The sequence below is a fragment of the Octopus sinensis genome, unplaced genomic scaffold (assembly GCF_006345805.1).
Source record: "Octopus sinensis unplaced genomic scaffold, ASM634580v1 Contig09395, whole genome shotgun sequence".
Classification (NCBI taxonomy): domain Eukaryota; kingdom Metazoa; phylum Mollusca; class Cephalopoda; order Octopoda; family Octopodidae; genus Octopus; species Octopus sinensis.
In genome coordinates, this window is record NW_021831832.1 from 12151 (window position 1) to 32726 (window position 20576).

Genomic DNA, 20576 nt, shown 5'->3' on the forward strand with positions numbered 1-20576 from the left:
CAGACTGGCTCCTGTGCCAGTGGCATGTAAGAAGCACCATTTGAGCATGGTCGATATCTGACTGGCTCCTGTGCCAGTGACACATAAAAGCACCATTCAAGTGTGGTCATTGCCAGTGGCATGTAAAAAGCACCATTCGAGCATGGTCGATGCCAGTGTTACCAGACTGGCTCCTGTGCCAGTGGCATGTAAGAAGCACCATTTGAGCATGGTCGATGCCTGACTGGCACCTGTGCCAGTGACACATAAAAACACCATTCAAGTGTGGTCATTGCCAGTGGCATGTAAAAAGCACCATTCGAGCATGGTCGATGCCAGTGTTACCAGACTGGCTCCTGTGCCAGTGGCATGTAAGAAGCACCATTTGAGCATGGTCGATGCCTGACTGGCTCCTGTGCCAGTGACACATAAAAGCACCATTCAAGTGTGGTCATTGCCAGTGGCATGTAAAAGCACCATTCGAGCATGATCGTTGCCAGTGTTACCAGACTGGCTCCTGTGCCAGTGGCATGTAAATAGCACCATTTGAGCATAGTCGATGCCTGACTGGCTCCTGTGCCAGTGACACATAAAAACACCATTCAAGTGTGGTCATTACCAGTGGCATGTAAAAAGCACCATTCGAGCATGATCGTTGCCAGTGTTACCAGACTGGCTCCTGTGCCAGTGGCATGTAAGAAGCACCATTTGAGCATGGTCGATGCCTGACTGGCTACTGTGCCAGTGGCACATAAAAACACCATTCAAGTGTGGTCATTGCCAGTGGCATGTAAAAAGCACCATTCGAGCATGATCGTTGCCAGTGTTACCAGACTGGCTCCTGTGCCAGTGGCATGTAAAAAGCACCATTTGAGCATGGTCGATGCCTGACTGGCTCCTGTGCCAGTGACACATAAAAACCCCATTCAAGTGTGGTCATTGCCAGTGGCATGTAAAAAGCACCATTCGAGCATGATCGTTGCCAGTGTTACCAGACTGGCTCCTGTGCCAGTGGCATGTAAGAAGCACCATTTGAGCATGGTCGATGGCTGACTGGCTACTGTGCCAGTGGCACATAAAAACACCATTCAAGTGTGGTCATTGCCAGTGGCATGTAAAAAGCACCATTCGAGCATGATCGTTGCCAGTGTTACCAGACTGGCTCCTGTGCCAGTGGCATGTAAAAAGCACCATTTGAGCATGGTCGATGCCTGACTGGCTCCTGTGCCAGTGACACATAAAAACCCCATTCAAGTGTGGTCATTGCCAGTGGCATGTAAAAAGCACCATTCGAGCATGATCGTTGCCAGTGTTACCAGACTGGCTCCTGTGCCAGTGGCATGTAAAAAGCACCATTTGAGCATGGTCGATGCCTGACTGGCTCCTGTGCCAGTGACACATAAAAACCCCATTCAAGTGTGGTCATTACCAGTGGCATGTACAAAGCACCATTCGAGCATGATCGTTGCCAGTGTTACCAGACAGGCTCCTGTGCCAGTGGCATGTAAAAAGCACCATTTGAGCATGGTCGATACCTGACTGGCTCCTGTGCCAGTGACACATAAAAACACCATTCAAGTGTGGTCATTACCAGTGGCATGTAAAAAGCACCATTCGAGCATGATCGTTGCCAGTGTTACCAGACTGGCTCCTGTGCCAGTGGCATGTAAAAAGCACCATTTGAGCATGGTCGATACCTGACTGGCTCCTGTGCCAGTGACACATAAAAACCCCATTCAAGTGTGGTCATTGCCAGTGGCATGTAAAAGCACCATTCGAGCATGATCGTTGCCAGTGTTACCAGACTGGCTCCTGTGCCAGAGGCATGTAAAAGCACCATTTGAGCATGGTCGATGCCTGACTGGCTACTGTGCCAGTGGAACATAAAAACACCATTCAAGTGTGGTCATTACCAGTGGCATGTACAAAGCACCATTCGAGCATGATCGTTGCCAGTGTTACCAGACAGGCTCCTGTGCCAGTGGCATGTAAAAAGCACCATTTGAGCATGGTCGATGCCTGACTGGCTCCTGTGCCAGTGACACATAAAAACACCATTCAAGTGTGGTCATTACCAGTGGCATGTAAAAAGCACCATTCGAGCATGATCGTTGCCAGTGTTACCAGACTGGCTCCTGTGCCAGTGACATGTAAAAAGCACCATTTGAGCATGGTCGATGCCTGACTGGCTACTGTGCCAGTGGCACATAAAAACACTATTCAAGTGTGGTCATTGCCAGTGGCATGTAAAAAGCACCATTCGAACATGATCGTTGCCAGTGTTACCAGACTGGCTCCTGTGCCAGAGGCATGTAAAAAGCACCATTTGAGCATGGTCGATGCCTGACTGGCTACTGTGCCAGTGGCACATAAAAACACCATTCAAGTGTGGTCATTGCCAGTGGCATGTAAAAAGCACCATTCGAGCATGATCGTTGCCAGTGTTACCAGACTGGCTCCTGTGCCAGTGGCATGTAAGAAGCACCATTTGAGCATGGTCGATGCCTGACTGGCTACTGTGCCAGTGGCACATAAAAACACCATTCAAGTGTGGTCATTGCCAGTGGCATGTAAAAAGCACCATTCGAGCATGATCGTTGCCAGTGTTACCAGACTGGCTCCTGTGCCAGTGGCATGTAAAAAGCACCATTTGAGCATGGTCGATGCTGACTGGCTCCTGTGCCAGTGACACATAAAAACACCATTCAAATGTGGTCATTGCCACTGGCATGTAAAAAGCACCATTTGAGCATGGTCGATGCCTGACTGGCTGCTGTGCCAGTGACACATAAAAACACGATTCAAGTGTGGTCATTGCCAGTGGCATGTAAAAAGCACCATTCGAGCATGGTCGATGCCTGACTGGCTCCTGTGCCAGTGACACATAAAAACACCATTCAAGTGTGGTCATTGCCAGTGGCATGTAAAAAGCACCATTTGAGCATGGTCGATGCCTGACTGGCTGCTGTGCCAGTGACACATAAAAACACGATTCAAGTGTGGTCATTGCCAGTGGCATGTAAAAAGCACCATTCGAGCATGATCGTTGCCAGTGTTACCAGACTGGCTCCTGTGCCAGAGGCATGTAAAAAGCACCATTTGAGCATGGTCGATACCTGACTGGCTCCTGTGCCAGTGACACATAAAAACCCCATTCAAGTGTGGTCATTGCCAGTGGCATGTAAAAAGCACCATTCGAGCATGATCGTTGCCAGTGTTACCAGACTGGCTCCTGTGCCAGAGGCATGTAAAAAGCACCATTTGAGCATGGTCGATACCTGACTGGCTCCTGTGCCAGTGACACATAAAAACCCCATTCAAGTGTGGTCATTGCCAGTGGCATGTAAAAAGCACCATTCGAGCATGATCGTTGCCAGTGTTACCAGACTGGCTCCTGTGCCAGAGGCATGTAAAAAGCACCATTTGAGCATGGTCGATACCTGACTGGCTCCTGTGCCAGTGACACATAAAAACCCCATTCAAGTGTGGTCATTGCCAGTGGCATGTAAAAAGCACCATTCGAGCATGATCGTTGCCAGTGTTACCAGAGTGGCTCCTGTGCCAGAGGCATGTAAAAAGCACCATTTGAGCATGGTCGATACCTGACTGGCTCCTGTGCCAGTGATACATAAAAACCCCATTCAAGTGTGGTCATTACCAGTGGCATGTAAAAGCACCATTCGAGCATGATCGTTGCCAGTGTTACCAGACTGGCTCCTGTGCCAGAGGCATGTAAAAAGCACCATTTGAGCATGGTCGATACCTGACTGGCTCCTGTGCCAGTGACACATAAAAACACCATTCAAGTGTCGTCATTGCCAGTGGCATGTAAAAAGCACCATTCGAGCATGATCGTTGCCAGTGTTACCAGACTGGCTCCTGTGCCAGTGACATGTAAAAAGCACCATTTGAGCATGGTCGATGCCTGACTGGCTCCTGTGCCAGTGGCATGTAAAAAGCACCATTTGAGCATGGTCGATGCCTGACTGGCTCCTGTGCCAGTGGCACATAAAAACACCATTCAAGTGTGGTCATTGCCAGTGGCATGTAAAAAGCACCATTCGAGCATGATCGTTGCCAGTGTTACCAGACTGGCTCCTGTGCCAGTGTCATGTAAAAGCACCATTTGAGCATGGCCGATGCCTGACTGGCTCCTGTGCCAGTGGGACATAAAAACACCATTCAAGTGTGGTCATTGCCAGTGGCATGTAAAAAGCACCATTCGAGCATGATCGTTGCCAGTGTTACCAGACTGGCTCCTGTGCCAGTGGCATGTAAAAAGCACCATTTGAGCATGGTCGATACCTGACTGGCTCCTGTGCCAGTGACACATAAAAACACCATTCAAGTGTGGTCATTGCCAGTGGCATGTAAAAAGCACCATTCGAGCATGATCGTTGCCAGTGTTACCAGACTGGCTCCTGTGCCAGTGGCATGTAAAAAGCACCATTTGAGCATGGCCGATGCCTGACTGGCTCCTGTGCCAGTGGCACATAAAAACACCATTCAAGTGTGGTCATTGCCAGTGGCATGTAAAAAGCACCATTCGAGCATGATCGTTGCCAGTGTTACCAGACTGGCTCCTGTGCCAGTGACACATAAAAACACCATTCAAGTGTGGTCATTGCCAGTGGCATGTAAAAAGCACCATTCGAGCATGATCGTTGCCAGTGTTACCAGACTGGCTCCTGTGCCAGTGGCATGTAAAAAGCACCATTTGAGCATGGTCGATGCCTGACTGGCTCCTGTGCCAGTGACACATAAAAACACCATTCAAGTGTGGTCATTGCCAGTGGCATGTAAAAAGCACCATTCGAGCATGATCGTGCCAGTGTTACCAGACTGGCTCCTGTGCCAGTGGCACATAAAAACACCATTCAAGTGTGGTCATTGCCAGTGGCATGTAAAAGCACCATTCGAGCATGATCGTTGCCAGTGTTACCAGACTGGCTCCTGTGCCAGTGGCACATAAAAACACACCATTCAAGTGTGGTCATTGCCAGTGGCATGTAAAAAGCACCATTCGAGCATGATCGTTGCCAGTGTTACCAGACTGGCTCCTGTGCCAGTGACACATAAAAACACCATTCAAGTGTGGTCATTGCCAGTGGCATGTAAAAAGCACCATTCGAGCATGATCGTTGCCAGTGTTACCAGACTGGCTCCTGTGCCAGTGGCATGTAAAAAGCACCATTTGAGCATGGTCGATACCTGACTGGCTCCTGTGCCAGTGACACATAAAAACACCATTCAAGTGTGGTCATTGCCAGTGGCATGTAAAAAGCACCATTCGAGCATGATCGTTGCCAGTGTTACCAGACTGGCTCCTGTGCCAGTGACATGTAAAAAGCACCATTTGAGCATGGCCGATGCCTGACTGGCTGCTGTGCCAGTGACACATAAAAACACCATTCAAGTGTGGTCATTGCCAGTGGCATGTAAAAGCACCATTCGAGCATGATCGTTGCCAGTGTTACCAGACTGGCTCCTGTGCCAGTGACACATAAAAACACCATTCAAGTGTGGTCATTGCCAGTGGCATGTAAAAAGCACCATTTGAGCATGGTCGATGCCAGTGTTACCAGACTGGCTCCTGTGCCAGTGACATGTAAAAAGCACCATTTGAGCATGGCCGATGCCTGACTGGCTGCTGTGCCAGTGACACATAAAAACACCATTCAATGTGGTCATTGCCAGTGGCATGTAAAAGCACCATTCGAGCATGATCGTTGCCAGTGTTACCAGACTGGCTCCTGTGCCAGTGACACATAAAAACACCATTCAAGTGTGGTCATTGCCACTGGCATGTAAAAAGCACCTTTTGAGCATGGTCGATGCCTGACTGGCTCCTGTGCCAGTGACACATAAAAACACCATTCAAGTGTAGTCATTGCCAGTGGCATGTAAAAAGCACCATTCGAGCATGATCGTTGCCAGTGTTACCAGACTGGCTCCTGTGCCAGTGGCATGTAAAAAGCACCATTTGAGCATAGTCGATGCCTGACTGGCTCCTGTGCCAGTGACACATCAAAACACCATTCAAGTGTGGTCATTGCCAGTGGCATGTAAAAAGCACCATTCGAGCATGGTCGATGCCTGACTGGCTCCTGTGCCAGTGACACATAAAAACACCATTCAAGTGTGGTCATTGCCAGTGGCATGTAAAAAGCACCATTCGAGCATGGTCGATGCCTGACTGGCTGCTGTGCCAGTGGCACATAAAAACACCATTCAAGTGTGGTCATTGCCAGTGGCATGTAAAAGCACCATTCGAGCATGATCGTTGCCAGTGTTACCAGACTGGCTCCTGTGCCAGTGACATGTAAAAAGCACCGTTTGAGCATGGTCGATGCCTGACTGGCTCCTGTGCCAGTGACACATAAAAACACCATTCAAGTGTGGTCATTGCCAGTGGCATGTAAAAAGCACCATTCGAGCATGATCGTTGCCAGTGTTACCAGACTGGCTCCTGTGCCAGTGACATGTAAAAAGCACCGTTTGAGCATGGTCGATGCCTGACTGGCTGCTGTGCCAGTGGCACATAAAAACACCATTCAAGTGTGGTCATTGCCAGTGGCATGTAAAAAGCACCATTCGAGCATGATCGTTGCCAGTGTTACCAGACTGGCTCCTGTGCCAGTGACATGTAAAAAGCACCATTCGAGCATGGTCGATGCCTGACTGGCTCCTGTGCCAGTGACACATAAAAACACCATTCAAGTGTGGTCATTGCCAGTGGCATGTAAAAAGCACCATTCGAGCATGATCGTTGCCAGTGTTACCAGACTGGCTCCTGTGCCAGTGACATGTAAAAAGCACCGTTTGAGCATGGTCGATGCCTGACTGGCTCCTGTGCCAGTGACACATAAAAACACCATTCAAGTGTGGTCATTGCCAGTGGCATGTAAAAAGCACCATTCGAGCATGATCGTTGCCAGTGTTACCAGACTGTCTCCTGTGCCAGTGGCATGTAAAAAGCACCATTTGAGCATGGCCGATGCCTGACTGGCTCCTGTGCCAGTGGCACATAAAAACACCATTCAAGTGTGGTCATTGCCAGTGGCATGTAAAAAGCACCATTCGAGCATGATCGTTGCCAGTGTTACCAGACTGGCTCCTGTGCCAGTGACATGTAAAAAGCACCATTTGAGCATGGTCGATGGCTGACTGGCTACTGTGCCAGTGGCACATAAAAACACCATTCAAGTGTGGTCATTGCCAGTGGCATGTAAAAAGCACCATTCGAGCATGATCGTTGCCAGTGTTACCAGACTGGCTCCTGTGCCAGTGGCATGTAAAAAGCACCATTTGAGCATAGTCGATGCCTGACTGGCTCCTGTGCCAGTGGCACATAAAAACACCATTCAAGTGTGGTCATTGCCAGTGGCATGTAAAAAGCACCATTCGAGCATGATCGTTGCCAGTGTTACCAGACTGGCTCCTGTGCCAGTGGCATGTAAAAAGCACCATTTGAGCATAGTCGATGCCTGACTGGCTACTGTGCCAGTGGCACATAAAAACACCATTCAAGTGTGGTCATTGCCAGTGGCATGTAAAAAGCACCATTCGAGCATGATCGTTGCCAGTGTTGCCAGACTGGCCCCTGTGCCAGTGGCATGTAAAAAAGCACATTTGAGCATGGTCGATGCCTGACTGGCTCCTGTGCCAGTGACACATAAAAACACCATTCAAGTGTGGTCATTGCCAGTGGCATGTAAAAAGCCCATTCGAGCATGATCGTTGCCAGTGTTGCCAGACTGGCCCCTGTGCCAGTGGCATGTAAAAAGCACCATTTGAGCATGGTCGATGCCTGACTGGCTCCTGTGCCAGTGACACATAAAAGCACCATTCAAGTGTGGTCATTGCCAGTGGCATGTAAAAAGCACCATTCGAGCATGATCGTTGCCAGTGTTACCAGACTGGCCCCTGTGCCAGTGACATGTTAAAAGCACCATTTGAGCATGGTCGATGCCTGACTGGCTCCTGTGCCAGTGACACATAAAAACACCATTCAAGTGTGGTCATTGCCAGTGGCATGTAAAAGCACCATTCGAGCATGATCGTTGCCAGTGTTACCAGACTGGCCCCTGTGCCAGTGGCATGTAAAAAGCACCATTTGAGCATGGTCGATGCCTGACTGGCTCCTGTGCCAGTGGCACATAAAAACACCATTCAAGTGTGGTCATTGCCAGTGGCATGTAAAAAGCACCATTCGAGCATGATCGTTGCCAGTGTTGCCAGACTGGCCCCTGTGCCAGTGGCATGTAAAAAGCACCATTTGAGCATGGTCGATGCCTGACTGGCTCCTGTGCCAGTGACACATAAAACACACCATTCAAGTGTGGTCATTGCCAGTGCATGTAAAAAGCACCATTCGAGCATGATCGTTGCCAGTGTTGCCAGACTGGCCCCTGTGCCAGTGGCATGTAAAAGCACCATTTGAGCATGGTCGATGCCTGACTGGCTCCTGTGCCAGTGACACATAAAAACACATTCAAGTGTGGTCATTGCCAGTGGCATGTAAAAAGCACCATTCGAGCATAATCGTTGCCAGTGTTGCCAGACTGGCCCCTGTGCCAGTGGCATGTAAAAAGCACCATTTGAGCATGGTCGATACCTGACTGGCTCCTGTGCCAGTGACACATAAAAACACCATTCAAGTGTGGTCATTGCCAGTGGCATGTAAAAAGCACCATTCGAGCATGATCGTTGCCAGTGTTACCAGACTGGCTCCTGTGCCAGTGACATGTAAAAAGCACATTTGAGCATGGCCGATGCCTGACTGGCTGCTGTGCCAGTGACACATAAAAACACCATTCAAGTGTGGTCATTGCCAGTGGCATGTAAAAAGCACCATTCGAGCATGATCGTTGCCAGTGTTACCAGACTGGCTCCTGTGCCAGTGACACATAAAAACACCATTCAAGTGTGGTCATTGCCAGTGGCATGTAAAAAGCACCATTTGAGCATGGTCGATGCCTGACTGGCTCCTGTGCCAGTGGCACATAAAAACACCATTCAAGTGTGGTCATTGCCAGTGGCATGTAAAAAGCACCATTCGAGCATGATCGTTGCCAGTGTTACCAGACTGGCTCCTGTGCCAGTGACACATAAAAACACCATTCAAGTGTGGTCATTGCCAGTGGCATGTAAAAAGCACCATTTGAGCATGTCGATGCCTGACTGGCTCCTGTGCCAGTGGCACATAAAAACACCATTCAAGTGTGGTCATTGCCAGTGGCATGTAAAAGCACCATTCGAGCATGATCGTTGCCAGTGTTACCAGACTGGCTCCTGTGCCAGTGACACATAAAAACCACCATTCAAGTGTAGTCATTGCCAGTGGCATGTAAAAAGCACCATTTGAGCATGGTCGATGCCTGACTGGCTCCTGTGCCAGTGACACATAAAAACACCATTCAAGTGTGGTCATTGCCAGTGGCATGTAAAAAGCACCATTCGAGCATGATCGTTGCCAGTGTTACCAGACTGTCTCCTGTGCCAGTGACACATAAAAACACCATTCAAGTGTGGTCATTACCAGTGGCATGTAAAAGCACCATTTGAGCATGATCGTTGCCAGTGTTACCAGACTGGCTCCTGTGCCAATGGCATGTAAAAAGCACCATTTGAGCATGGTCGATGCCTGACTGGCTCCTGTGCCAGTGACACATAAAACACACCATTCAAGTGTGGTCATTGCCAGTGGCATGTAAAAAGCACCATTCGAGCATGGTCGATGCCTGACTGGCTCCTGTGCCAGTGACACAAAAAACACCATTCAAGTGTGGTCATTGCCAGTGGCATGTAAAAAGCACCATTCGAGCATGGTCGATGCCTGACTGGCTGCTGTGCCAGTGGCACATAAAAACACCATTCAAGTGTGGTCATTGCCAGTGGCATGTAAAAAGCACCATTCGAGCATGGTCGATGCCTGACTGGCTGCTGTGCCAGTGGCACATAAAAACACCATTCAAGTGTGGTCATTGCCAGTGGCATGTAAAAAGCACCATTCAAGCATGATCGTTGCCAGTGTTACCAGACTGGCTCCTGTGCCAGTGACATGTAAAAAGCACCGTTTGAGCATGGTCGATGCCTGACTGGCTCCTGTGCCAGTGACACATAAAAACACCATTCAAGTGTGGTCATTGCCAGTGGCATGTAAAAAGCACCATTCGAGCATGATCGTTGCCAGTGTTACCAGACTGTTTCCTGTGCCAGTGGCATGTAAAAAGCACCATTTGAGCATGGCCGATGCCTGACTGGCTCCTGTGCCAGTGGCACATAAAAACACCATTCAAGTGTGGTCATTGCCAGTGGCATGTAAAAAGCACCATTCGAGCATGATCGTTGCCAGTGTTACCAGACTGGCTCCTGTGCCAGTGACATGTAAAAAGCACCATTTGAGCATGGTCGATGGCTGACTGGCTACTGTGCCAGTGGCACATAAAAACACCATTCAAGTGTGGTCATTGCCAGTGGCATGTAAAAAGCACCATTCGAGCATGATCGTTGCCAGTGTTACCAGACTGGCTCCTGTGCCAGTGGCATGTAAAAAGCACCATTTGTGCATAGTCGATGCCTGACTGGCTCCTGTGCCAGTGGCACATAAAAACACCATTCAAGTGTGGTCATTGCCAGTGGCATGTAAAAAGCACCATTCGAGCATGATCGTTGCCAGTGTTACCAGACTGGCTCCTGTGCCAGTGGCATGTAAAAAGCACCATTTGAGCATAGTCGATGCCTGACTGGCTACTGTGCCAGTGGCACATAAAAACACCATTCAAGTGTGGTTCATTGCCAGTGGCATGTAAAAAGCACCATTCGAGCATGATCGTTGCCAGTGTTGCCAGACTGGCCCCTGTGCCAGTGGCATGTAAAAAGCACCATTGAGCATGGTCGATGCCTGACTGGCTCCTGTGCCAGTGACATAAAAACACCATTCAAGTGTGGTCATTGCCAGTGGCATGTAAAAAGCACCATTCGAGCATGATCGTTGCCAGTGTTACCAGACTGGCCCCTGTGCCAGTGGCATGTAAAAGCACCATTTGAGCATGGTCGATGCCTGACTGGCTCCTGTGCCAGTGACACATAAAAACACCATTCAAGTGTGGTCATTGCCAGTGGCATGTAAAAAGCACCATTCGAGCATGATCGTTGCTAGTGTTGCCAGACTGGCCCCTGTGCCAGTGGCATGTAAAAGCACCATTTGAGCATGGTCGATGCCTGACTGGCTCCTGTGCCAGTGGCACATAAAAACACCATTCAAGTGTGGTCATTGCCAGTGGCAATGTAAAAAGCACCATTCGAGCATGATCGTTGCCAGTGTTGCCAGACTGGCCCCTGTGCCAGTGGCATGTAAAAGCACCATTTGAGCATGGTCGATGCCTGACTGGCTCCTGTGTCAGTGACACATAAAAACACCATTCAAGTGTGGTCATTGCCAGTGGCATGTAAAAAGCACCATTCGAGCATGATCGTTGCCAGTGTTGCCAGACTGGCCCCTGTGCCAGTGGCATGTAAAAAGCACCATTTGAGCATGGTCGATGCCTGACTGGCTCCTGTGCCAGTGGCACATAAAAACACCATTCAAGTGTGGTCATTGCCAGTGGCATGTAAAAGCACCATTTGAGCATGGTCGATGCCTGACTGGCTCCTGTGCCAGTGACACATAAAAACCCATTCAAGTGTGGTCATTGCCAGTGGCATGTAAAAAAGCACATTCGAGCATGATCGTTGCCAGTGTTACCAGACTGGCTCCTGTGCCAGTGGACATGTAAAAAGCACCGTTTGAGCATGGTCGATGCCTGACTGGCTCCTGTGCCAGTGACACATAAAAACACCATTCAAGTGTGGTCATTGCCAGTGGCATGTAAAAAGCACCATTCGAGCATGATCGTTGCCAGTGTTACCAGACTGGCTCCTGTGCCAGTGACATGTAAAAAGCACCATTTGAGCATGGTCGATGGCTGACTGGCTACTGTGCCAGTGGCACATAAAAACACCATTCAAGTGTGGTCATTGCCAGTGGCATGTAAAAAGCACCATTCGAGCATGATCGTTGCCAGTGTTGCCAGACTGGCCCCTGTGCCAGTGGCATGTAAAAAGCATCATTTGAGCATGGTCGATGCCTGACTGGCTCCTGTGCCAGTGACACATAAAAACACCATTCAAGTGTGGTCATTGCCAGTGGCATGTAAAAAGCACCATTCGAGCATGATCGTTGCCAGTGTTACCAGACTGGCTCCTGTGCCAGTGACATGTAAAAAGCACCATTTGAGCATGGTCGATGGCTGACTGGCTACTGTGCCAGTGCACATAAAACACCATTCAAGTGTGTCATTGCCAGTGGCATGTAAAAAGCACCATTCGAGCATGATCGTTGCCAGTGTTGCCAGACTGGCCCCTGTGCCAGTGGCATAAAAAGCACCATTTGAGCAGGGTCGATGCCTGACTGGCTCCTGTGCCAGTGACACATAAAAACACCATTCAAGTGTGGTCATTGCCAGTGGCATGTAAAAGCACCATTCGAGCATGATCGTTGCCAGTGTTACCAGACTGGCTCCTGTGCCAGTGACATGTAAAAAGCACCATTTGAGCATGGTCGATGCCTGACTGGCTCCTGTGCCAGTGACACATAAAAACACCATTCAAGTGTGGTCATTGCCAGTGGCATGTAAAAAGCACCATTCGAGCATGGTCGATGCCTGACTGGCTCCTGTGCCAGTGACACATAAAAACACCATTCAAGTGTGGTCATTGCCAGTGGCATGTAAAAAGCACCATTCGAGCATGATCGTTGCCAGTGTTACCAGACTGGCTCCTGTGCCAGTGACATGTAAAAAGCACCATTTGAGCATGGTCGATGCCTGACTGGCTCCTGTGCCAGTGACACATAAAAACACCATTGAAGTGTGGTCATTACCAGTGGCATGTACAAAGCACCATTCGAGCATGGTCGATGCCTGACTGGCTCCTGTGCCAGTGACACATAAAAACACCATTCAAGTGTGGTCATTGCCAGTGGCATGTAAAAAGCACCATTCGAGCATGATCGTTGCCAGTGTTGCCAGACTGGCTCCTGTGCCAGTGGCATGTAAAAAGCACCATTTGAGCATGGTCGATGCCTGACTGGCTCCTGTGCCAGTGGCACATAAAAACACCATTCAAGTGTGGTCATTGCCAGTGGCATGTAAAAAGCACCATTCGAGCATGATCGTTGCCAGTGTTGCCAGACTGGCCCCTGTGCCAGTGGCATGTAAATAGCACCATTTGAGCATGGTCGATGCCTGACTGGCTCCTGTGCCAGTGACACATAAAAACACCATTCAAGTGTGGTCATTGCCAGTGGCATGTAAAAAGCACCATTCGAGCATGATCGTTGCCAGTGTTACCAGACTGGCTCCTGTGCCAGTGGCATGTAAAAAGCACCATTTGAGCATGGTCGATGCCTGACTGGCTACTGTGCCAGTGGCACATAAAAACACCATTTGAGCGTGGTCATTGCCAGTGTCACCAGACTGGCTCCTGTGCTGGTGGAACGTAAAAGCACCCACTACACTCTTGAAGTGGTTGGCGTTAGGAAGGGCATCCAGCTGTAGAAACTCTGCCAGATCAAGACTGATGCCTGATGCAGCCATCTGGTTCGCTAGCCCTCAGTCAAACCATCCAACCCATGCTAGCATGGAAAGTGGGCGTTAAACGATGATGATGATGATGATGTTATTGAATATTGAAAATATATTGAAGATATTTCTAAACTTCTTCCATTCTAGTTTGAGAAAACTGTAAAGGACGCTCTAAAAGAACTGTTTGAGAAGTCGAAAAGCCCTGAACAGAAGGCGGTTGTTTCAAATCTCTTCACAAATGTGAGTAGAAGTTAAGCTTTCTGTTGTAAGATAGAATTATTGCTGGTTTGATAACTTTCTTACCTGAAAAAAAAAAAAAAAAAAAAAAATTCTAAACATTGCAAATATGAAACTTGTTAATAATTTACCAGTTCAGATTTATGTCAAGTAAACATATTTTAATTGAATGTACTTTGGTCTCTGAGTAAATGTATTTTGGCCTTGTGATTAGTTTAATATTTACAGGTTACAGATTTCAAGGCAGTAAGTTAGTAAATTTGTTACCGCTCTGGGCAAAATGTTTAGTAGCATTTTGTTCATCTTTTCTGGTTTAAATTTGGCTGAGGTCGACCTTACCTTTTATCCTTTTCGGGGTTAATAAAATAAGTACTGTTGAGAACTAGGGGTCAATGCAATCCACTTTTTCTCTCCTTCGAAATTGCTGGCCTTGTGCCAAAATTTGAAAGCAATATTTACTGATTTCTTTTGGTTTAACCCTTTCATTACCAACCCGGCTGAAACCGGTCTGGCTCTGAATACAAATGTCTTGTTTTTATAAGTTTTGAATTAAAATCTTCCACCAAACCTTAGTCACAATTTATATTCCTAACACTAACTTAATGATAACTAAGTTATTTTACTAAATTATTTGTTATATTTAAAATTAATTGAAAGAAACACAGGGCATCTCAAAATAAATACAGTAATGAAAGGGTTAATGCTAATTAGGAACCTTAATGAACATACTGCCTTAATGATGTTATGAATTTAACTCAAATTAATGAGAATGTTTTTCAATATGTGGTTCATTAGGGCAGTGAGCGTGCAGAAAGGTTATCACACCTGGCAGTATTTCGTCTGTCTCTATGTTCTGAGCTCAAATTCCACCTAGGTTGACTTTGTCTTTCATCCTTTCGGGGTCAATAAATAAAGTACCAGTTGTGTACTGGGGTCAATCTAATCAACTGACTCTGCTCCCTCAAAATTTCGGGCCTTGTGGTTCATTTGTACATTATAGTGTGCGGTGAATAAACTGTCATCTAAATTACACAAAAATGAAAATAACACTGACATCTCATTTTAAGATATATTTACCAAAATTACATAAAAATATCTTAAAATACTAAAGAGTAAATTTATTCAATAAAATCGCCATTGGCTTCAACCATGGCCTCCAGATGACTTTGGAATCTCCTGCAACTCTTCTGGATGGCCTCCTTGTTTATGTTGGTCAGTGCTGCCATAATCCTTGCCATCAGTTCCTCTTTGGTGTTACAAGGAGTTTTGTTGGTCTCTCACTCAACTGTGTCCCACACATAATAATGCAGGGGGTTGCAGTATGGGGAGTTAGGTGGCCAGATGTTAGGGGTTATGTGGTCGCAGAAATTGACAGCCATGAGTTGGTTCTCTTACTTGTAAGGCATGGTGCAGAGTCCTGTTGCCAGACATAAGGTCTTCCAGCGGCCACCCTCTTGACCCAGGGCAGCACTGCCTCCTCCAGACACCTGATGTTGGCCTCCGTGTTGAGTGTGAGGCTGTGTGGGAAGATGAATGGATGCATAACGTTGCCATCACTAGTGATCACTCCAAACACCATGATGTTGACTGGACGTTTGATTTTTATCACTCTCGGTATATGTCCTTGGATCAACACCCAATCACTTGGAAATGTTTGTATTGGAGCTTCCAGCACAAATGCCAAGTCATTTCCAAATTTCTAGCTGAGTGAATTACATCATGGTGATGTCTTTTTTACAGACAGTGCCCAACTGACCCAACTATACTGTGTAGCTGACAAAATGTAAAACAAACAATGCATATACTTAAAATTAAAAGCATAAAATGGCAACAATTTACTCACAGCACCCTGTATATTAAAACTTAAATGTCTATAAAAATACATCAATAGGTTAATAGTTGTCCAGAGTTAGATGTTGACGACTGCTTTGAAAGCACTTCTGTTAGCACAATCCATCACATTCTGTTATTAATGGCTGATGGAGTTTACAGTTCACAACAGGTTTCTCATTTACATTCATCAATGTGTTATGTTTCTTGATTCACTTTAAAATGGATTAATATTTTAAAAAGTCAACAGTTTAAACCATCATCTAAATCTTTAGATTTTTATTTTCCTAAAATTTTCGTTGCGTCTTGCAACCTTTTCAATAGTTTTGACTCTTTGGAAATTTTACCGGTGAGTGTGTTACATAATAAGGCACAAAAAGAAAATGACTCTCCCCAGACACAATAGAATATGCTTCAACACACGAACTCATATAAAGAACCTTGCAAACCAAATCCCCAAACGAAATAAATCTTTAGACCTATTAGAATAATGTAATAATTTGATTGACAAATATGTGTGTGTGTGTGTGTGTGTTGTGTGGAGAGATAGAGAGATAAAGATACATGAATGTATACATACATCTCCAGGACTTTTTTAATGGTGGTGCCCCAGCATGGCCACAGCTTGTGAGCTGAAACTAGATAAATAAAAAAAAAAAAATACATATAGATAGATGCAGAGATAGGTCAATGAGACGACATAGCTGAATAGAGGAAAATCTATAAAAATATAGGCGTTTATAATCAATGTATGATTGAGTCTTTGATTTTTTTTCTTTTTCCAGAACAGTTGTTGTGGTATTGACAAGCCAGAAGACGTAGCTAAATACAATTTCAGGTGTGACAATATGGTAAGACTTGTTTTTGGAAAATTTACAGAAAATTTAAGTTTACACCATTATGAAGAAGTGAAAATAATTTTTATATTATTTTAAGAAACCCCATGTGTGAGGAGGATGTTATTTAACCCTTTAATACTCAGAGTACTCCATCAAATTTAATGCTTTTTGATTCCCACTGTTTTGAAGTAATCATGCATTATCTTGTAGCTTTAAGATTTTGATGATGTGGTTGCTCATTTTTAGAATGACATTGTAGGGTAGGTGTTAGAGGCTGAATATGGCCAGTCTGAACATAAAAGCATGTAGAATATTTGGGCCGGAAATGGCCGGTTTAAATACTAAAGGGTTAAGGGAAGCCAGTTAACTGAATCTCAGTACAAAATGATAAATTTATCAGATTTTAAAGTTAAATCATCCATGTTACAGGTATTTTTTCTTCTTGACTGTAATACTTTGAACTCTATACATAAGGATTGTTGTTGATATATTCCTGTTTCAGTTAATTTTTGTAAGTTTTTTGCCTGTGTCACATAAAAAGTACCACTCCTCTCGACTGTGCTTGTGCCACGTAAAAAGCACTACTGACCTTTCCTGTGCTATATAAAAAGCATCCTCATCATTGTTCGACTGTGGTCGAGACAATGGTATTTACTATATTACGCCAGACCTCACGGTCTTAAAGAAACCCACATCCACACCGTGAAGGTCTCTCAGGCATTTAGGAAGGATATTGAAGAGCTGTGGTCCTCTGAAACCCAAGCTGTTGCAGTGTCTGGTCCTATATTTTGATGGTGATGTTGGGATCTTTGGCACCATGTCACATATGTGACAACTGACAAGCCTGAAAGTATGTTTGTGAGTTCCAGAAGTGAAACTCTTGGAAAAAAACCAATGAGGTGGCAAGGTCCAAGATATATACAACAATACACAGTTACTGTTCCATTACCAGTTAATCATCATTGTTCTGCCGTGGTCGAGACAATGGAATTTACCATGCTACGCCAGACTTCACGGTCCATCATGGCATTACGGAGGTCCTGTTGCTGGATGCCTGTATCCCTGGAGATTACATCAGGGTAGGAGAGTGTGCGCCCCCTGGTATCACGAGCAGATGGCTTCCAGAGGAGAAGAGTAGGAATTACCTTGTTTTCAGCCCTACAACAATGTCCAGCAAACTGGACTCTTCTACCTTTCACAAGAGATGATACAGGTGGTAACTTCCCATATATTTGTACTTTGGTTGGATGACGCTTCCATGAGTGGTTGGTGTTAGGAGGGGCATTCAGCTGTAAAAATCCTGCCAAAACAGTCACAGAAGTCTGGTGCTGGCTTCTGCCTGGCTGGCTCTTGTGAAAGTGCCCCACCCATGCTAACATGGAAGGTGGACGTTAAACAGTACGGAGTCGGTAATGCTTACATTTAAGTTGCCAACTACTGGCTTGCTGCATTTCTAATGGCAAGTGACAGAATAAATGCAGTGTATTTCTGTTTAAATGCACCGATTTTTTTTTTGATTTTTGTATTTTTTAATACTGCCAGTGCCGCCTTGACTGGCTTCCTTCTGTGCTGGTGGCATGTAAAAAGCACCATCCGTACGTGGTCGATGCCAGTGCCGCCTTCACTGGTTTCCGTGTTGGTCGCACGTAAAAGCCAACAACCGATCGTGGGCATTGCCAGCCTCCCCTGGCACCTGTGCTGGTGGCATGTAAAAAGCACCAACCAGTCGTGGCCATTGCCAGCCTACCCTGGCTTCTGTACTGGTGTCACGTAAAAACTACCAACCGATCGTGGCCATTGCCAGCCTACCCTGGCTTCTGTACTGGTGTCACGTAAAAACTACCAACCGATCGTGCCCATTGCCAGCCTCCCCTGGCACCTATGCCGGTGGCACGTAAAAAGCACCAACCGATCGTGGGCATTGCCAGCCTCCCATGGCACGTAAAAAGCTCCATCCGATCTTGGCCATTGCCAGCCTTCCCTGGCACCTGTGCTGGTGGCATGTAAAAACCACCAACTGATCGTGGCTGTTGCCAGCCTCCCCTGGCACGTAAAAAGCAATCACTACATTCATGGCGTGGTTGGCGTTAGGAAGGGCATCCAGCTGTAGAAACACTGCCAGATCAGACTGGAGCCTGGTGCAGCCTTCTGGCTTCCCAGACCCCGGTTGAACCATCCAACCCATGCTAGCACGGAAAACGGACGTTAAACGATGATGATGATGACTGGTGAAACACACACACGTGACTGATGTCTGCACTGTTTTCCCCTTCCTATTGAAACCCCCGAATCAAATTGCAGGTGAAGCTTCAGGCTGTTCAAAAAACACTTGCCCCAGGTTCTGTGCCATGAGATTGAACCTAGAAACACATTGTTGGGAAACAGTAAGCTTGTTAATCATTCAAACCATTTCTGTGAGCTGGCAGAATTGTTAAAATGCTGGGCAAATGCTAAATGGCGTTTCGTCTGTCTTTATGTTCTGAGTTCAAATTCTGCTGAGGTTGATTTTTTTTTTATCTTGCATCTTTTTGATGTTAATAAAATAAACAACAGTTGCGCACTTGACTTGGTAAAATCATTTTACCCCTTCCTTGAAATTTAACCTAACACTCATCAGAGCATTAGATTAAATGCATTGTAAAATTTAATTATAACAAGGCAGCGAGCTGGCAGAATCGTTAGCATGCCGAGCGAAATGCCAAGCGGTATTTCTTCTGTCACTACGTTCTGAGTTCAAATTCTACCGAGGTCGACTTTGCCTTTCATCCTTTCGGGATCGATTAAACAAGTACCAGTTATGCACTGGGGTCGATGTAATCGACTTAATCCGTTTGTCTGTCCTTGTTTGTCCTCTCTGTGTTTAGCCCCTTGTGGGTAGTAAAGAAATAAGAAATGTTAGCATACCGGGTGAAATACTTTGTCTGCGGTTATGTTCTGAGTTCAAATTCCGCCAAGGTCGAATTTGCCTTTCATCCTTTCAGGGTCGATGAAATACGTACCAGTTACGCACTGGAGGTCGATGTAATCAAATGGCTCCCTCCCCCCAAAGTTTCATGCTGTGTGCCTATAGTAGAAAGGAATATTCAACTATATCTCTTTTAACTGTTGAATTCCAATTTTGGTTCCAAAATCTGAAACCAATATTAGAACAAAGAGAGAACATTTTTGAATTTCTATCATAAGTTGATTATTAAATGTTGTTTTAGCTGTGTAAATAGATTAGTAAATATTCCAAGAAAAGCAGCTGAGAATATCATTACAAGCAGATTGATGTTGTTGCTTCTGTCTCTAATAATAATAATAATAATAAATTTATATCTTCAGGATTGGCCAGGCTGTTATACAAAAGTTAAAGAAACTATCGAAATAAATCTCCCTACAGCCATTGGTATTGCCATCGTTATTATTGTGGTGCAGGTATGTTCTCACTTTTGAATTTCTTAACCCTTTTGTTACCAAGCTCTTTTTCTTACAGACGGTGCCCAACTAACCCTACTATGCTGTGTAGTTGACAAAAATCAAAAACAATGTGTGAATTGAAAATATAAAATGGTGACAATTTACCCATCACACCCTACTTACTCTTTTACTTGTTTCAGTCATTTGACTGCGGCCATGCTGGAGCACCACCTTTAGTCGAGCAAATCAACCCCGGGACTTATTCTTTGTAAGCCCAGTACTTATTCTAGCGGTGTCTTTTTGCCGAACCGCTAAGTGACGGGTATGTAAACACACCAGCATCGGTTGTCAAGCGATGGTGGGGGGACAAACACAGACACACAAACATATACACACACATACATATATATATATATATATATATATATATATATATATATATTATATATATATATCCCTCTCTCTTTCGGAGAGGCACAAGCACCTACACGCACATATACACACACGGCAGTAACTTCCGCCTGCCGAATTCAATCACAAAGCTTCGGTCGGCTCGGGGCTATAGCAGAAGACACCTACCCAAAGTGCCACGCAGTGGGACTGAACCCGAAACCATGTAGCTAGGAAGCAAGCTCCCTAACCACACAGCCATGCCCATATATAT

General features: G+C 46.1%; 1 protein-coding gene across 1 annotated transcript in view; it reads left to right on the forward strand.

Annotated features, from left to right (window-relative positions):
- Positions 1-19963, forward strand: part of LOC115228094 (CD81 antigen-like) — a 30750-nt gene extending 10787 nt beyond the window's left edge. Inside the window, exons 4-6 of the mRNA XM_029798761.2 lie at positions 13755-13847; positions 16460-16525; positions 19838-19963. Coding sequence (XP_029654621.2) covers positions 13755-13847; positions 16460-16525; positions 19838-19948 — 270 coding nt within the window. The 3' untranslated portion in view covers positions 19949-19963. The remainder of the gene's footprint in view (positions 1-13754; positions 13848-16459; positions 16526-19837) is intronic.
- Positions 19964-20576: the final 613 nt, after the last annotated feature.